Consider the following 12,943-nt stretch of genomic DNA (forward strand, 5'->3'; position numbering starts at 1 on the left):
CCCGCCATACGACCTAACTCCACTTCCTTCGCCAACTTAACACCGACAACCTCTGGATGCAACAAAGCAGACCTCAAATTCTTAACAGAAAAAGGAACCGTATGGTCAGGAGGCGGGATCCTGAAACCTTCCAAAAAACCATCACTAATAATCCTGGCCTTCGATTGATCAGGATATCTACTTAGAAAGGGGGCCATCCCTAGCAGATTCACTGGAGTCACCCCCTTGACCGGTACCCACAGACATCCTTCCTTTTCCTTTTTTGAAGCATTTTGCTGCCCCATGGGAGCTCCCGTTGCAATGGGAACAAACGTGCTTGAACTTACAGCCGTTCCCATATTTGCACTGGCCGTCATTAAATTGCCAGCACGTTCCCGACTTCTCTTTTCCTCCCTGTGCTCCCTGACTACCTCCACCCGTTCCCGACGATTGACTCCCGCTTCCTCCGCTCCCGTGAAAGGACTGCCCGTATCTAGCAGGGGCCATCACTTTTAACCAAAGGCCAATATCTTTCTGATCCCACTTAATCTCAGGCCGCACCGCCTTCCTTTGCCTGAATTGCTCGTCGTACCTCAGCCATGTTTGTCCCCCATAAGTACGATGCGCTTCCCCAATCGCATCTAAGTAACAGAATAAACCCGAGCAATTTTCAGGAAACTTTTCCCCAATGACCACGGCCAATATTGCGAATGCTTGAAGCCAATTTGCAAAAGTCTGAGGGATCAAGCGCCACCAGCGCTTCTCCTCCTCTTCCTTTTTGCTATCATCCTTCCTTCCCTTGTCTAAATTAAACTTCTCCAAGGGAAGGAGGGAGAAAATTTTGACGTATTCATCACGCCAAATCTTCTCCTTCACCTCTTTTTTTAAATGTGCCCCCAGTGGTCCCTCGAAGCACACATACACCTCACCTTTTGCCCAGCTTCACCGTATCGCCCTTGTCCTTTTCCGTTTGAACCGATACCGAAACGCCCGTAGACGCTACCTCTGTGCCCACCGCAGACCCTACCGTAACGCAACTGGGTTGCAGCAACACCTCCTGGCCTGGCAACCAGGCTCCTACGGGGGATGCCCTTGACCCACCCGCTGCCCCGCTCTCCATTCTAAGCAAAATCTTTGACATGCTATGCAAGATATCCCTAATCCCTGATACCTCTGCACCCCCGAGACCGCCTAAACTCCTCCCCTCTGGCCCTGGAAACTGAACACTACCTCCCCCTAGCAAAACAGCCCCTACGGGCAACAAACAAGACATATAATCATACTCACGCAGCTGAGCAGGTGCTGTGTGCCTGCCAGCCGGAATTCCTGAGTCCTGACGATCACCACTTCCGTCACGGTCACCGCTGGAATCAGATACTTCTGTGTCCATTCGCCACTCAAGGCCCGCGCCCCTGGCCTCCACGTCACCAGGGGGGGGGACCTGAATGGTCACGGATGCTGCAAACTGTCTTCTCCTCGACGCTCGCCTCCCGCCAGACTGTCTTATACTCCTAGATGCAGCTCTGGGTCTCCTCCGGCTACTAGACCCAGATGCACGTGCCTGGTCCGTGCTGCCAGAACGGACGCTGCCAGGCAGCGCGGTGTCGCTGCACGCCGCTCCATCCCTTCTGCGTCGTCCATGTGAGCCAGGCAGCAGTGGTTCCCTGGACTGCTTCCCGCCCGCAGATGCTTGCCTCCCTGGTGTCATAGTGGTCCTCCCAACAGGGGCATCGCCAGTGGCGCCTGCCGCTTTCTGCGCTGCTCCCCCGATCATCCTGGGCCCTCTCCCCTCGTTATGGCCCCCACCGCTGGTGGCAGCTGGCCTGTGCGGCCCAGCTGCAATGCACGTGCGCCGCTCGGCCGGGGCCCGGAACTCCGGCTCCAGCGACATTGTTCCTGCCGGGCGCACATCCAGTGCGGACGTCATTTCCGGTGCGGCCCTGACTTCCGGTGCGGGCCGCGCTCCTCGCTGTGCAGCGCCTATAGGCCGGCTGGATGGATTCCTGCCGGGGCGAGCGTGGCCGGCAGGGACCGCACCATCTCGCTCTCCCCCCGCAGGGTCCCCGGAAGGGCTCCGGAGCCTGTGCCTGTTGCGCGTGGATACCTCCGGTGACAGTCTCTCCGGGGGCCGGGTACTCCTACTCCTTCTCACAGCTCCGTACGGCACCTCCATATTTTCGGCTGCTACCAGCAAGGCAGAAAGCTTGGCCTCAAGCCATCTCCCCCTCCATGACCTGGCAACGTCTCTGAGTTGGCCCACCAGGGATTCGACGGACGCCATCTCTGGTAATCACTCTGCTGCTCCTCAGGGAATGGCGGTTTTCCCGCACTTTTCCCTATATATGCACCTCTCCCACTACCCGCCCCCAACTTCCCCTTATCCAATCCCCAAGACAGCTTTAATCAAAAGGGGGGGGGGGTTAAACCTCCAGGCCAACCCCGGTCATGGGTGGCTTCCCCCTAGCTGTGCTGTCTCCAGCCCCCTTCTGTCCTGTAACAACTTTACTATTCACTGACATCTTGCAGTTTCTGTAAGGGTCGGGCGAGCGGTACTTCCCGTAATCCCTCTCAAAAACCAAAGATGCGTGTCTATCATACTGACACCTCATTAGCAAAGATTTCACTCTGGAGATCTCCTCGCAGCTACCTCCAGTTGAGACAAGATGCTCGAGTTTCCTCCTCAGGAGCTGATACAGGCGGTACCTGTCCAGGCTCCTGAGGCTCGAGAGCTGGCGGAAGAATCTCGCCACCCTTTTCTTAAACATCTCCCACCACTCTGACTTACTACTACAAAGATCCAGTAAGGGTACCTGGCTCTGAAGAAAATCCTCAAAGGACTGTCTTATCTCCGCTTCTTCCAAGAGAGACGAATTGAGCCTCCAAAAGCCTCTTCCCATCCGGGGGGTCTCTGTAACATTCAGGGAAAACAAAATCAAACAGTGATCGGAGAACTCCACCTCAACAACAGATACTGCTGAAGAGACGGCTTCCTCCTTTAAATAAAACCTGTCTATCCTGGACCTACAGTTACCTCTATGATAGGTGAACCCCTCGTGGCCTGCGGTGTGCCGGATGTGGACAGGGTAATGGGATGTATCAGAAGAGGTATAGCTGCAAAGGAGGAGAACATTGTTCTTCCACTGTACAAAGCACTGGTCAGACCACACTTGGAATACTGTGCTCAGTTATGGGCCCCAATATATAGAAAGGATAGAAATGAGCTTGAAAAGGTACAAAGGAGGGCAACAAAATTAATAAAGGGAATGGAGGGACTGCAATACCCAGAGAGGTTGGCAAAACTAGGACTATTCAGCCTGGAAAAGAGAAGGTTGAGGGGGGACATAATAAATGTGTACAAATATGTTAGGGGACAGTATAGAGACCTTGCCCGGGATTTGTTCAAAAGGAGGGATATTACGGTAACAAGAGGGCACTCACTAAGACTGGAAGAGAAAAGGTTTCAGCACCAGCATAGGAAGGGGTTCTTTACGGTAAGAGCAGTGAGAATATGGAATTCACTGAGTGAGGAGACGGTAATGTCGGAGTCACTAAACCAGTTCAAGCGGGGACTGGATGCTTTTCTAGATACCAGGCAGATTTCAGCGTATACTTAAAAATAGAATAAAATAGTAGGTTGATACAGGGATTTATTCTGACTGCTGGTTTCAGAGTCGGGAGGGAATTTTTCCTCAGGTGAAGATTGGCCAAATCATTTGGGGTTTTTGCCTCCTCTGGATCAACTTTAGCAATTACAGAACTAACAGGTCGAACTTGATGGACGCAAGTCTTTATTCGGCTTTACTAACAATGTAACTATGGACATCCACCAGGCGAGCCTCACTAGCTATTCTATTAAGGGCGACGCTATCATAAGTCAGCTTGTCTCTGGAACCTCCTCTATCCCGGGGCCTCAAAACAGTGTTGAAGTCCCCTCCAAAGACGACCTGCCGACTCGTACAAAGGTAGGGCTTGATCCTTATAAAGAGACACTTCCGGTCCCACTTAGATTGGGGACCATAGATGTTAATGAGCCGGAGCTCTTGTCCCTTCATGAGGACATCTAATATCAGGCACCTCCCCATTTCTAACTCAATAACCCGTCGGCATTCTACTGGTGCGGTAAAAAGGACCGCCACTCCGCTATACGGCTCGGCCACAAGAGACCAATAGGAGGGCCCGAGTCTCCACTCCCTCTTAGCTATAAACACCTCTGCCATATTTGGCAGCCTGGTCTCTTGCAAAATGAAAATGTCAGCTTCAACCCGGCTGAGAAAATCAAAGGCCGCAAATCTAGCCATATTTGACTTAATGCTGGCGACATTAATGGACGCCAGCGTCAACGGAGTGGGTACCGCCATCATTGGTGATTCAGTTAGATGGCTTTCTTCTTCCCACTTCCCTTACCCTCTGCTTCAGACGAGGAATCTTTGCCCCTCTTTAATGACACAGAGGTGTCCATTTCAGCATTTTTACTTCTTTTCTCGTCCTCGTCTCCGGACTCTGGGCCAGTCCCTCCCCCCAAGGACCTTGCATCCCCAGGAGAAGGAGACTCGGCGCCCCCTGTAAGCTCTGCCGAAGCCGGAACCTCACCCTCAGCCTCTTCCTCAGAGGAAGAGATGTTATCAAGGGCTTGGAAGCGGTTAGAAAGACCAACAAGAGGGGAGTCAGTTTTACCTTCCCTGGGTACCTTGGTCAGAGCGGGAGAAGATGTTTTATCTCCCTTCTTTCTCTTCTTTTTGGTGCCGAGCTTACGCTTGTTCTCTGGCCACCGCTTATTATCCTCATCCATACTTTCATAATGGGAGGATTCTGAGGCAGAGGCAGTTTCCTCCCTGTGGATCCTCCTGACCTCCTCATCCAACTCATCATCCCTCGGGGCCTCAGCAGCAAGACTGGCATCCAGGACAGGGGCTGCCCCGGTAGTCTGGGGCTCGCCCCGCTCCCTCTCCTGTCTGCGCTTGTCTAGACGCCTCAGCTGGGCAGGTATCTTTTTATTGCTATTCTCCCCTGGCCCCTCAGCTCCCCCACCCCTGCTAGTCCCCTCCCCAGCAGAATCGGCCTCACGGCTTTCTTCCACCGGGGTCTTGACTGCATTAGCAAAGGACCGAGGACAACGGCTGAATGGGTGACCTAACTCACCACACAGGTGGCACCTGATCTCCACACAAGAGGCAGCAAGATGGCCGACACCCCCACACAACGCGCATTTCTGCACGGTGCAGTTTGCACTGAAGTGTGTGGGGTCGCCGCACCTGTGACAGAGCTTCGGTTGCCCCTGGTAGAAGACCAGGATACGATCCCTACCCAAGAAGGCAGACGATGGAATGTGGGCAACCGTACCACCTGAACGCTTAAGTTTTACCATAAACGTCCAGGCCCCTGACCAGATACCAAACTCATCGCGGTTTTTCTTTGGCATCTCCACCACCTCTCCATACCGACCAAGCCACGTCATGATGTCATAGCAAGAAAGCGACTCGTTACGAGTCATCACGGTCACTTTCTTGATCTGGTTTTGGCGAGACACTGCCTGAACGGCAAAGTCTCGCCAGCCGGGCTCATTTTTTGCCAACTCATAATTCGCCCAGAAGAGCTCAAGCCCCTCCGGCCGAACAAAGCTGACATCAAACTCAGGCGTGGAATAGGGATGTATCAAGGCGTAGATGTCAATCGCCTTGAAGCCCATCCTCAGCAGGAGCTCCACAACTTTAGACCTTGGAGGACATGCATCACTGCCCCTCCACCGAAGACGGACCACATTTCTACGCACACTGCCTGGCCCGGCTGTTGGGAGGGACCACACTGTATCTCCCCCTTTTTGCTCTCGGAAGTAGAGATGAGCGTTGTTCTACTCGAACTGTTCGCCAATCTCAAATTCGAGCTGTTTTGGGTGGTGTTCGAGCCGTTCGGCGAACACGAACAATTTGAGAAAAATTCGGCTGTTCGAGGTTATGTTCGATAACTGTTCGTACACCAAAATCATAACTGGATTTTTTCTCAGTAATGATGAAAATTAATGTTAATACGCAGTTTGAGTGTACAGCGGGGTGGGGGGAGGGGCAGGGGATGGATCTCTGCAGGAACAATGAAGATCTCCATTTTTTTTTTCTCTTTCCCGCATTTACAGTGGGGAGGTGCAATCTGTCAGCCTATCAGCAGCGCACACACGGAGCGAAGTGCTTTTTTTCACACAAGCAAGGGCATGTGTCATTGGCAGTGTATGTCACATGTCCTTGCCCTATAAGACCAAGCCATTTTCCCCGTCGCCACCATTTTCTCACTGCTGCAGCTGCGTGTTAGACGGCACCGCTGTTGCTGTGTGCGCTATACCTTGTTAATTTCAAGCCAATTTTCGCACAAATATACAGATAGCTTGGGAGTAGGGAATAGTTGTGATTGCAGTCCTTTTAAGGACTAGGTTACAGCATTTCCTACGACTTTTATCAGGCAGGTCTGTGCTCTTAAATAGATAGATTGTGGGAGTAAAGACTAATTGTAATTGGAGTCCTTTTCAGGACTAGGTTACATCAGTTCCTATCAGTTTTTGCCAGGCAGGTCTGTGCCAGTGCTGTGCAAGTTTTTTTCACAGCATTTGGCTGAATCTAGCAAAGCTAATCCTTTTTGGCCTATTGCAGAGTGTGTTAGTCAGTGGAGTAGCCTATCTGTGTTGCAAGATATAACACCTGTGTATAGAATACCAATTTTTTTACTGCACCTAGTGAAGTAAAATCTTTTGGGCATAGCATCATTCTATTAGTCCATCTATACTGACCTCCATCAGGTTGCAAACTGAATATATTTTTTTCTGCATCTACCTCTGAAAAAATATTGGGCTTCTAGCTGTGTGTGGGACTTGTTCTATTAGTCCATCTATACTGACCTCCATCAGGTTGCAAACTGAATATAATTTTTTTCTGCATCTAACCCAGCCAATAGTTTTGGCCTAATACCACAGTTTGGCCACTCAGCTCTGCTCGGTTACCATCCATTGTTTTTTTGTGCAAACAACTCCAGAGTTGTGAATTAGTTAACCACCAAAATGAGTGGAAAAAGGCCTGCTGCTGGTGGAAAGGGGAATAGGCGTGTTGGGAAGGGGAAAAAAGGTTGTGTCCGTGGGGTAGGTGTTAAAGCAACAGTAACATCTGCAGAAGAAAGACCATCTTCCAGCCAAACTAAAATGTCTACTTCTTTTAGCGGACAATGTGATAAGATCCCTTTCTTACGGCCACGCCAATCGCTACAAATTCCAGATGAGGCACAAAAACAGCAGGTGCTTCAACGGATATCAAGTGCTCCTTTAAGTGGGCTCTCCTCCACATCAACTTCAATATCACAAATACTCCAGTCCTCAAAGGTGTCACCCAAATCGCACTTGCTTCCTCACAGCTCCCAAATCTCCAGCTGCCCGTCTGAGTATGAGGTAGAACAGATGGTTGAGTCTGCAGAGCTGTTTACTCATACTATAGCCTGGGAATCAGAGGTCGACTCCAGAGCTTCTGTGAATCCAGACGAGGAAATGATCTGCACTGATGCCCAGAATCTTTATGAGTCGGATCCAGGACCAGACGCAGAAGGTTCTGACCATAATGTAGACCCTCATTCCCAAACTGTAACTCCTGTTGGTGGAGACAATGAGGAAGACGATGATAAGACTCAAATACCTGATTGGAGCGACAACTTTAGTTTTTTGTCAGGGCAGGAACAGGTTGGCTCTGAGGACGACGGGTGTGATAACGCACAGGGTGATGATGATGAGGTCGGAGATCCCACTTACTGTCAACCCACAGTCAGCCAAGAGATGAGGTCAGCAGAGGAGGTGGAGGAAGATGCTAGTGACGACGAGGTCAGGTTGCGCCTTCCTGGACAGAGACGTAGTACTGGAAGCACGTCAACAACTGCATCCTCAAACACAACTCTGCCTCTCACCACAAGTCGTGGTGGCTCTTCAGGTCGCATGGGTGCTAAGCCTTGCATAGCCTGGGCATTTTTTCAGATCGATAAAGATGACCCAACTCGTGTTATCTGTAACATTTGTCAGCAAAAGCTAAGTAGAGGCCAAAAAATACATAGTTTGAGTACTTCATGCATGAACCGGCACATGGACATGAAGCATAAGTTGCAGTGGGAAGCTCAGTGTGCTACAATGCGGCCTAGCCGGCCGGGCCAATCACCGTCTGCCATATCTTGTGCATCCGCGGCCTCTTCATCCTCTGTGACTGGGGGGACAGCAGTCACACCTGTTTTGGGGCGCAGACCTGCCACCTCTTTACCCGCAACAGCCAGCGTGATTGGCAGGTCATCATTTTCTTTGGAGGTGGTAACACCAGCTGGTGTTGAGCGCTGTCCGACATCGATAGCACCACCTTTGGATCAAGGCAACCTAACATGTCCGCCTGCATCTTCCTCACAGACCGGCAGTTTGCCGGGGACACCCTTATCAACCCCGTCTAAGCACAATAGCCAGCCCTCGGTCCCTCAGATGTGGACAAGTAAAAGACCATTTCCTCCTAGCCATGAGAAAGCTAAGAGGTTGAATTTCACCATCTGCAAGTTCTTGGCTACAGAAATGCTGCCTTTCCGCCTGGTGGACACAGAGGATTTTCGAGACCTTATGTCCGTCGCAGTGCCCCAGTACCAGATGCCCAGTCGGCACTACTTCTCAAAGAAAGGTGTGCCTGCGCTCCACCAGCATGTCGCACACAACATCACCGCTTCTTTGAGAAACTCTGTGTGTGACAGGGTGCATTTCACCACAGACACTTGGACGAGTAGGCATGGACAGGGGCGTTACATGTCGCTGACTGGGCACTGGGTAACTATGGTGACAGCAGGACAAGGGGCTGCTGTCCAAGTCTTGCCGTCCCCACGAGTTGTGCGTCAATCCTCTTTATGTCATTTTTCCTCCACTGCTTCTGCCTCCTCAACCTCCTCTCGGTCTTCCACCTGCACCCAAAGCCTGTCTGGTCATGCCACAAGCTTTCTAACTGCGCAGAAGGGATCCTGCACACCTCCTTACTATGCTGGCAGTAGGGCTCAACGTCATCAGGCGGTTTTTACATTGAAATGTCTGGGAAATGTGAGTCACACAGCTGAGGAGTTGTGGTCAGCTCTGGAGAACCAATTTCATGAATGGTTGTCTCCACTGGACCTGAAACCAGGGAAGGCCGTGTGCGACAATGCTGCAAACCTGGGTGTGGCCCTTCGCCGGGGCAATGTCACACACGTGCCTTGTATGGCTCACGTGTTGAACCTGGTTGTCCAGCAATTTTTAGCCCACTATCCCAGACTAGATGGCCTTCTGCAGAGGGCACGGTCGCTGTGTGCTCACTTTCGCCGTTCGCATCCCGCAGCTCAGCGACTTACATCTCTACAGAAGTCGTTGGGCCTGCTACTTCACCGGCTAAAATGCGATGTGCCTACCCGGTGGAATTCAACTCTGCACATGTTGCAGCGACTGTGGCAGCACCGACAAGCCCTGGTGCAATACGTTCTGACGTATAGCCTGGGCCAACGAGATCCAGAGGTGGGGCAAATCACGCTGGAGGAGTGGTCTCAGATCAGGGACCTATGCACCCTTCTGCACAGTTTTGAAATGGCGACGAAGATGTTTAGTGCTGACGATGCCATTATCAGCATGACTATTCCGGTGATTTACATGCTGGAGCACATGTTAAACAGAATTCGGAGTCAGGTGGTGGCACAAGAGGAGGTGGAGGAAGTAGAGGAGGAGGAGTTGTATGCGGAAGGGCTAACATCTGCAAGGTCCAGACGGTCGGCAGCACCAGGGCGGCAGGCATGTGAGGGTGGGGGAGATGGTTTTACCAGGGCGCATGGTAGCAGCCAAACTGTTGAGGAAGGTGCAGGAGCCGAGGAAGAAGTGGAGGACGAACTGATGGAAGACTCATCAGATGAGGGAGACCTTGATCACATTTCTGTTGTGCGAGGTTGGGGGGAGAGGACAGAGGAAGGAAGCATGATTGTTACCTCGCCACCAACACAACAGGGACTTGGTGCTCCTGGATGCGCAACACACATGAGTGCCTTCTTGCTGCACTACCTGCAACATGACCCTCGAATTGTGAGAATTAGAAATAATCCTGACTACTGGGTTGCCACACTGTTAGATCCCCGGTACAAAAGTAAATTTGCAGAAATTATTCCTGCCATAGAAAGGGATGCACGCATGCAGGAGTATCAGCAGAGACTGTTGCAGAATCTTACATGTGCTTTTCCACAAAATACCAGTGGTGCACGTAGTGAATCTCACAGTTCCAACTTGCCAACCGTGGGACCGTCAAGTGTTCAGCACTCAAACCGTGACAGAACCACAGTATCTGCTGGTAACATCAATTTTGCGGAATCATTTCACCACTTTTTTAGCCCATCCTTTGCAAGGCCACAGGAGACAAGAAGTCTGACACATAGTCAACGCCTAGAGACGATGGTACAGGAGTATCTCCAAGTAAACATTGAAGCCACGACTGTGTCACTGGACCCTTGCTCTTTTTGGGCTTCCAATCTGGATAAATGGCCGGAGCTAGCCACTTACGCCTTGGAGATCTTGTCATGCCCCGCAGCCAGCGTTCTGTCTGAACGTGTGTTCAGCGCTGCTGGTGGTGTGCTGACAGATAAGCGCACGCGGCTCTCCACTGATAATGTAGACAGACTCACGTTCATAAAGATGAACAAATCATGGATCCGAAACGACTTTTCTACCCCTGTGTCATCCTGGGGAGAGTAAAAGCTTGATGATTGGTTAAAATCACCCTACCAACCGTTTTAAGCTTTCAAATTACTAATCATGTTTATCTGTATCTTGGCTGGAAAATAATTTGGGCTTTGTAGCAGTGTGCAGCACTGATTCTATTAGGCCATCTATAATAAGCTCCACCAGATTTAAAATTACTAATCATGTTTATCTGTATCTTGACTGGAAAATAATTTGGGCTTTGTAGCAGTGTGCAGCACTGATCCTATTAGGCCATCTATACTAAAGCTTCACCAGATTTAAAATTAATAATAATTTTTAGCTGCATCTAGCCCGGAAAATAATTTTGGGGCTCCGAGATGCGCAAGACACATAAGTGCCTTCTTGCTGCACTACCTGCAGCATGACCCTCATATTGTCAGAATTCGAAGTAATCATGACTACTGGGTTGCCACACTCTTAGATCCCCCAAACTTTTCGATCAACCTTTTCATTTTAATAAAGACCAAAAAAATGGTCATTTTTGAAATTCTAAGCATTAGCAGGTTGTTAGAAACTGAAATCAAACAGTTTTCAACTCAAAACTTTATTCTAGGTGATGTTACATTTTCACATAGGACCCCTTGTTCGAAAGGAGCTTCTGAACTCTCTCGTCCATTGAATTTGTCAGGTTTTGGATGGTTTCTGCTTCAATTGTTTTGCATGAGGACAGAATACCCTCCCAGAGCTGTTGCTTAGATGTGAACTGCCTCCCGCCATCATAGACACTCCTTTTAATGATGCTCCAAAGGTTCTGAATGGGGTAGAGGTCAGGGGAGCATGGGGGCCACACCATAAGTTTGTCCCCTTTTATGCCCATATCAGCCAGAGATGCAGATGTTTTATGTGCAGCATGAGATGGTGCATTATCATGCAGAAAAATGATCTTGCTGTGAAATACACGGTTCTTCTTCTTGAACCATGGCAGGAAGTGCTGTTTGAGAAAATCCACATACATTATGGAGTTCATCTTTAGCGCCTTCAGGGATCCTAAAGGGGCCGACAATCTCTCTCCCCATGATTCCAGCCCAAAACATTACTCCACCTCCTCCTTGTTGGCGCTGTAGCCGTGTTTACGTGGGGTGTCCATCAACCAGCCATCCTCCACTCCATCCATCTGGACCATCGAGCGCTGCACGGCACTCATCCGTGAACAAAACAGTTTTGAAATCAGTCTTCATGTAATGTTTGGCCCACTGGAGCCGTTTCTGCTTGTGTGAAGTGGATAGAGGAGGTCGACAGGATGGCGTATGCACAGCTGCAAACCTCTGAAGGACCCTGCATCTTGTTGTTCGGGGGACGTTGGAGGCACAAGCAGCTTCAAAAACTTGTCTGCTGCTATGACAAGGCTTTTTTGCCGCTGCTCTTTCAACCTGACGTAATTGCCTGTAGGAAAGAGTCCTCAATTTGCCCTTATCAGCACGCACACGTGTGTACTGTGAATCAGCTACATACTTCTTGATTGCCAAGACACTTCATCCTGATCATCGCACAATGTTGATTGTAGTCATGCCTTGACCTAAACACTCCACAATTTGTTGCTTCTCAGCAGCCGACACATCCTTTTTCTTTCCCATTTTGGCAGAAAATGTAGGCTGCTTAATAATGTGAGAGAGCCTTCTTAAGTAGTCTTGCCTTTTATTGGACACCCCTGCCAAACTAATTAGCACAGGTGTCTGCAATTGCTTACAGTGATATAAAGAGCCCTGACACACATCACCATCAATGAGTTTAACTGACAAACAAACAAATTCTTCCCTTATCACTCCTAAACACTTTTTGCATAATAATTTGGAACGCGGTGTACATGTGCTTTTCCACAAAACACCAGCGGTTCACGTAGTGAATCTTACAGTTCTAACTTGCCAACCGTGGTCTGTATGGAGTTGTTCAATAAAGGGCCCAAAATTAAGATAACATAGATGGGAGAGGTCTCTATGAATAGGAATTCCTAAGTATTTGATACCCTGTGAGGGCCAGGCAAAGGGAAAGTTGGACTGGATGGAATCCTATATGGATTTGGGGAGGGAGACATCGAGGGCCTCAGACTTCGCTGCATTGATTTTAAAATTTTACCATGTAACAAAGTGATCTATTTCAGCCATAACAGCATGGATGGATATATGTGATTGAGTGATATATACTAGGACATCATCAGCAAATAGAGAGCACTTGTACTCGGTGCCTCCCACCTCAATCCACCTAATATTGGGGTTA

General features: G+C 49.9%; 1 protein-coding gene across 4 annotated transcripts in view; it reads right to left on the reverse strand.

Annotated features, from left to right (window-relative positions):
* Window positions 1–12,943, reverse strand: part of STON2 (stonin 2) — a 279,054-nt gene that overhangs the window by 200,147 nt on the left and 65,964 nt on the right. The window contains exon 1 of one of the 4 annotated variants that reach the window (XM_073638153.1): window positions 1,267–1,384. The exons of 2 other annotated variants lie outside the window; for them this stretch is intronic. In XM_073638153.1, the coding sequence (XP_073494254.1) occupies window positions 1,267–1,369 (103 nt within the window). In that variant the 5' untranslated portion in view covers window positions 1,370–1,384. Of the gene's footprint in view, window positions 1–1,266; window positions 1,385–2,789; window positions 2,888–12,943 lie in introns of those variants that run through there. One more of the 4 variants, XM_073638159.1, reaches the window with a different exon arrangement.

Source organism: Phyllobates terribilis, unplaced genomic scaffold (assembly GCF_046119375.1).
Source record: "Phyllobates terribilis strain yellow unplaced genomic scaffold, ASM4611937v1 Scaffold_7__3_contigs__length_470593459, whole genome shotgun sequence".
Lineage (NCBI taxonomy): Eukaryota > Metazoa > Chordata > Amphibia > Anura > Dendrobatidae > Phyllobates > Phyllobates terribilis.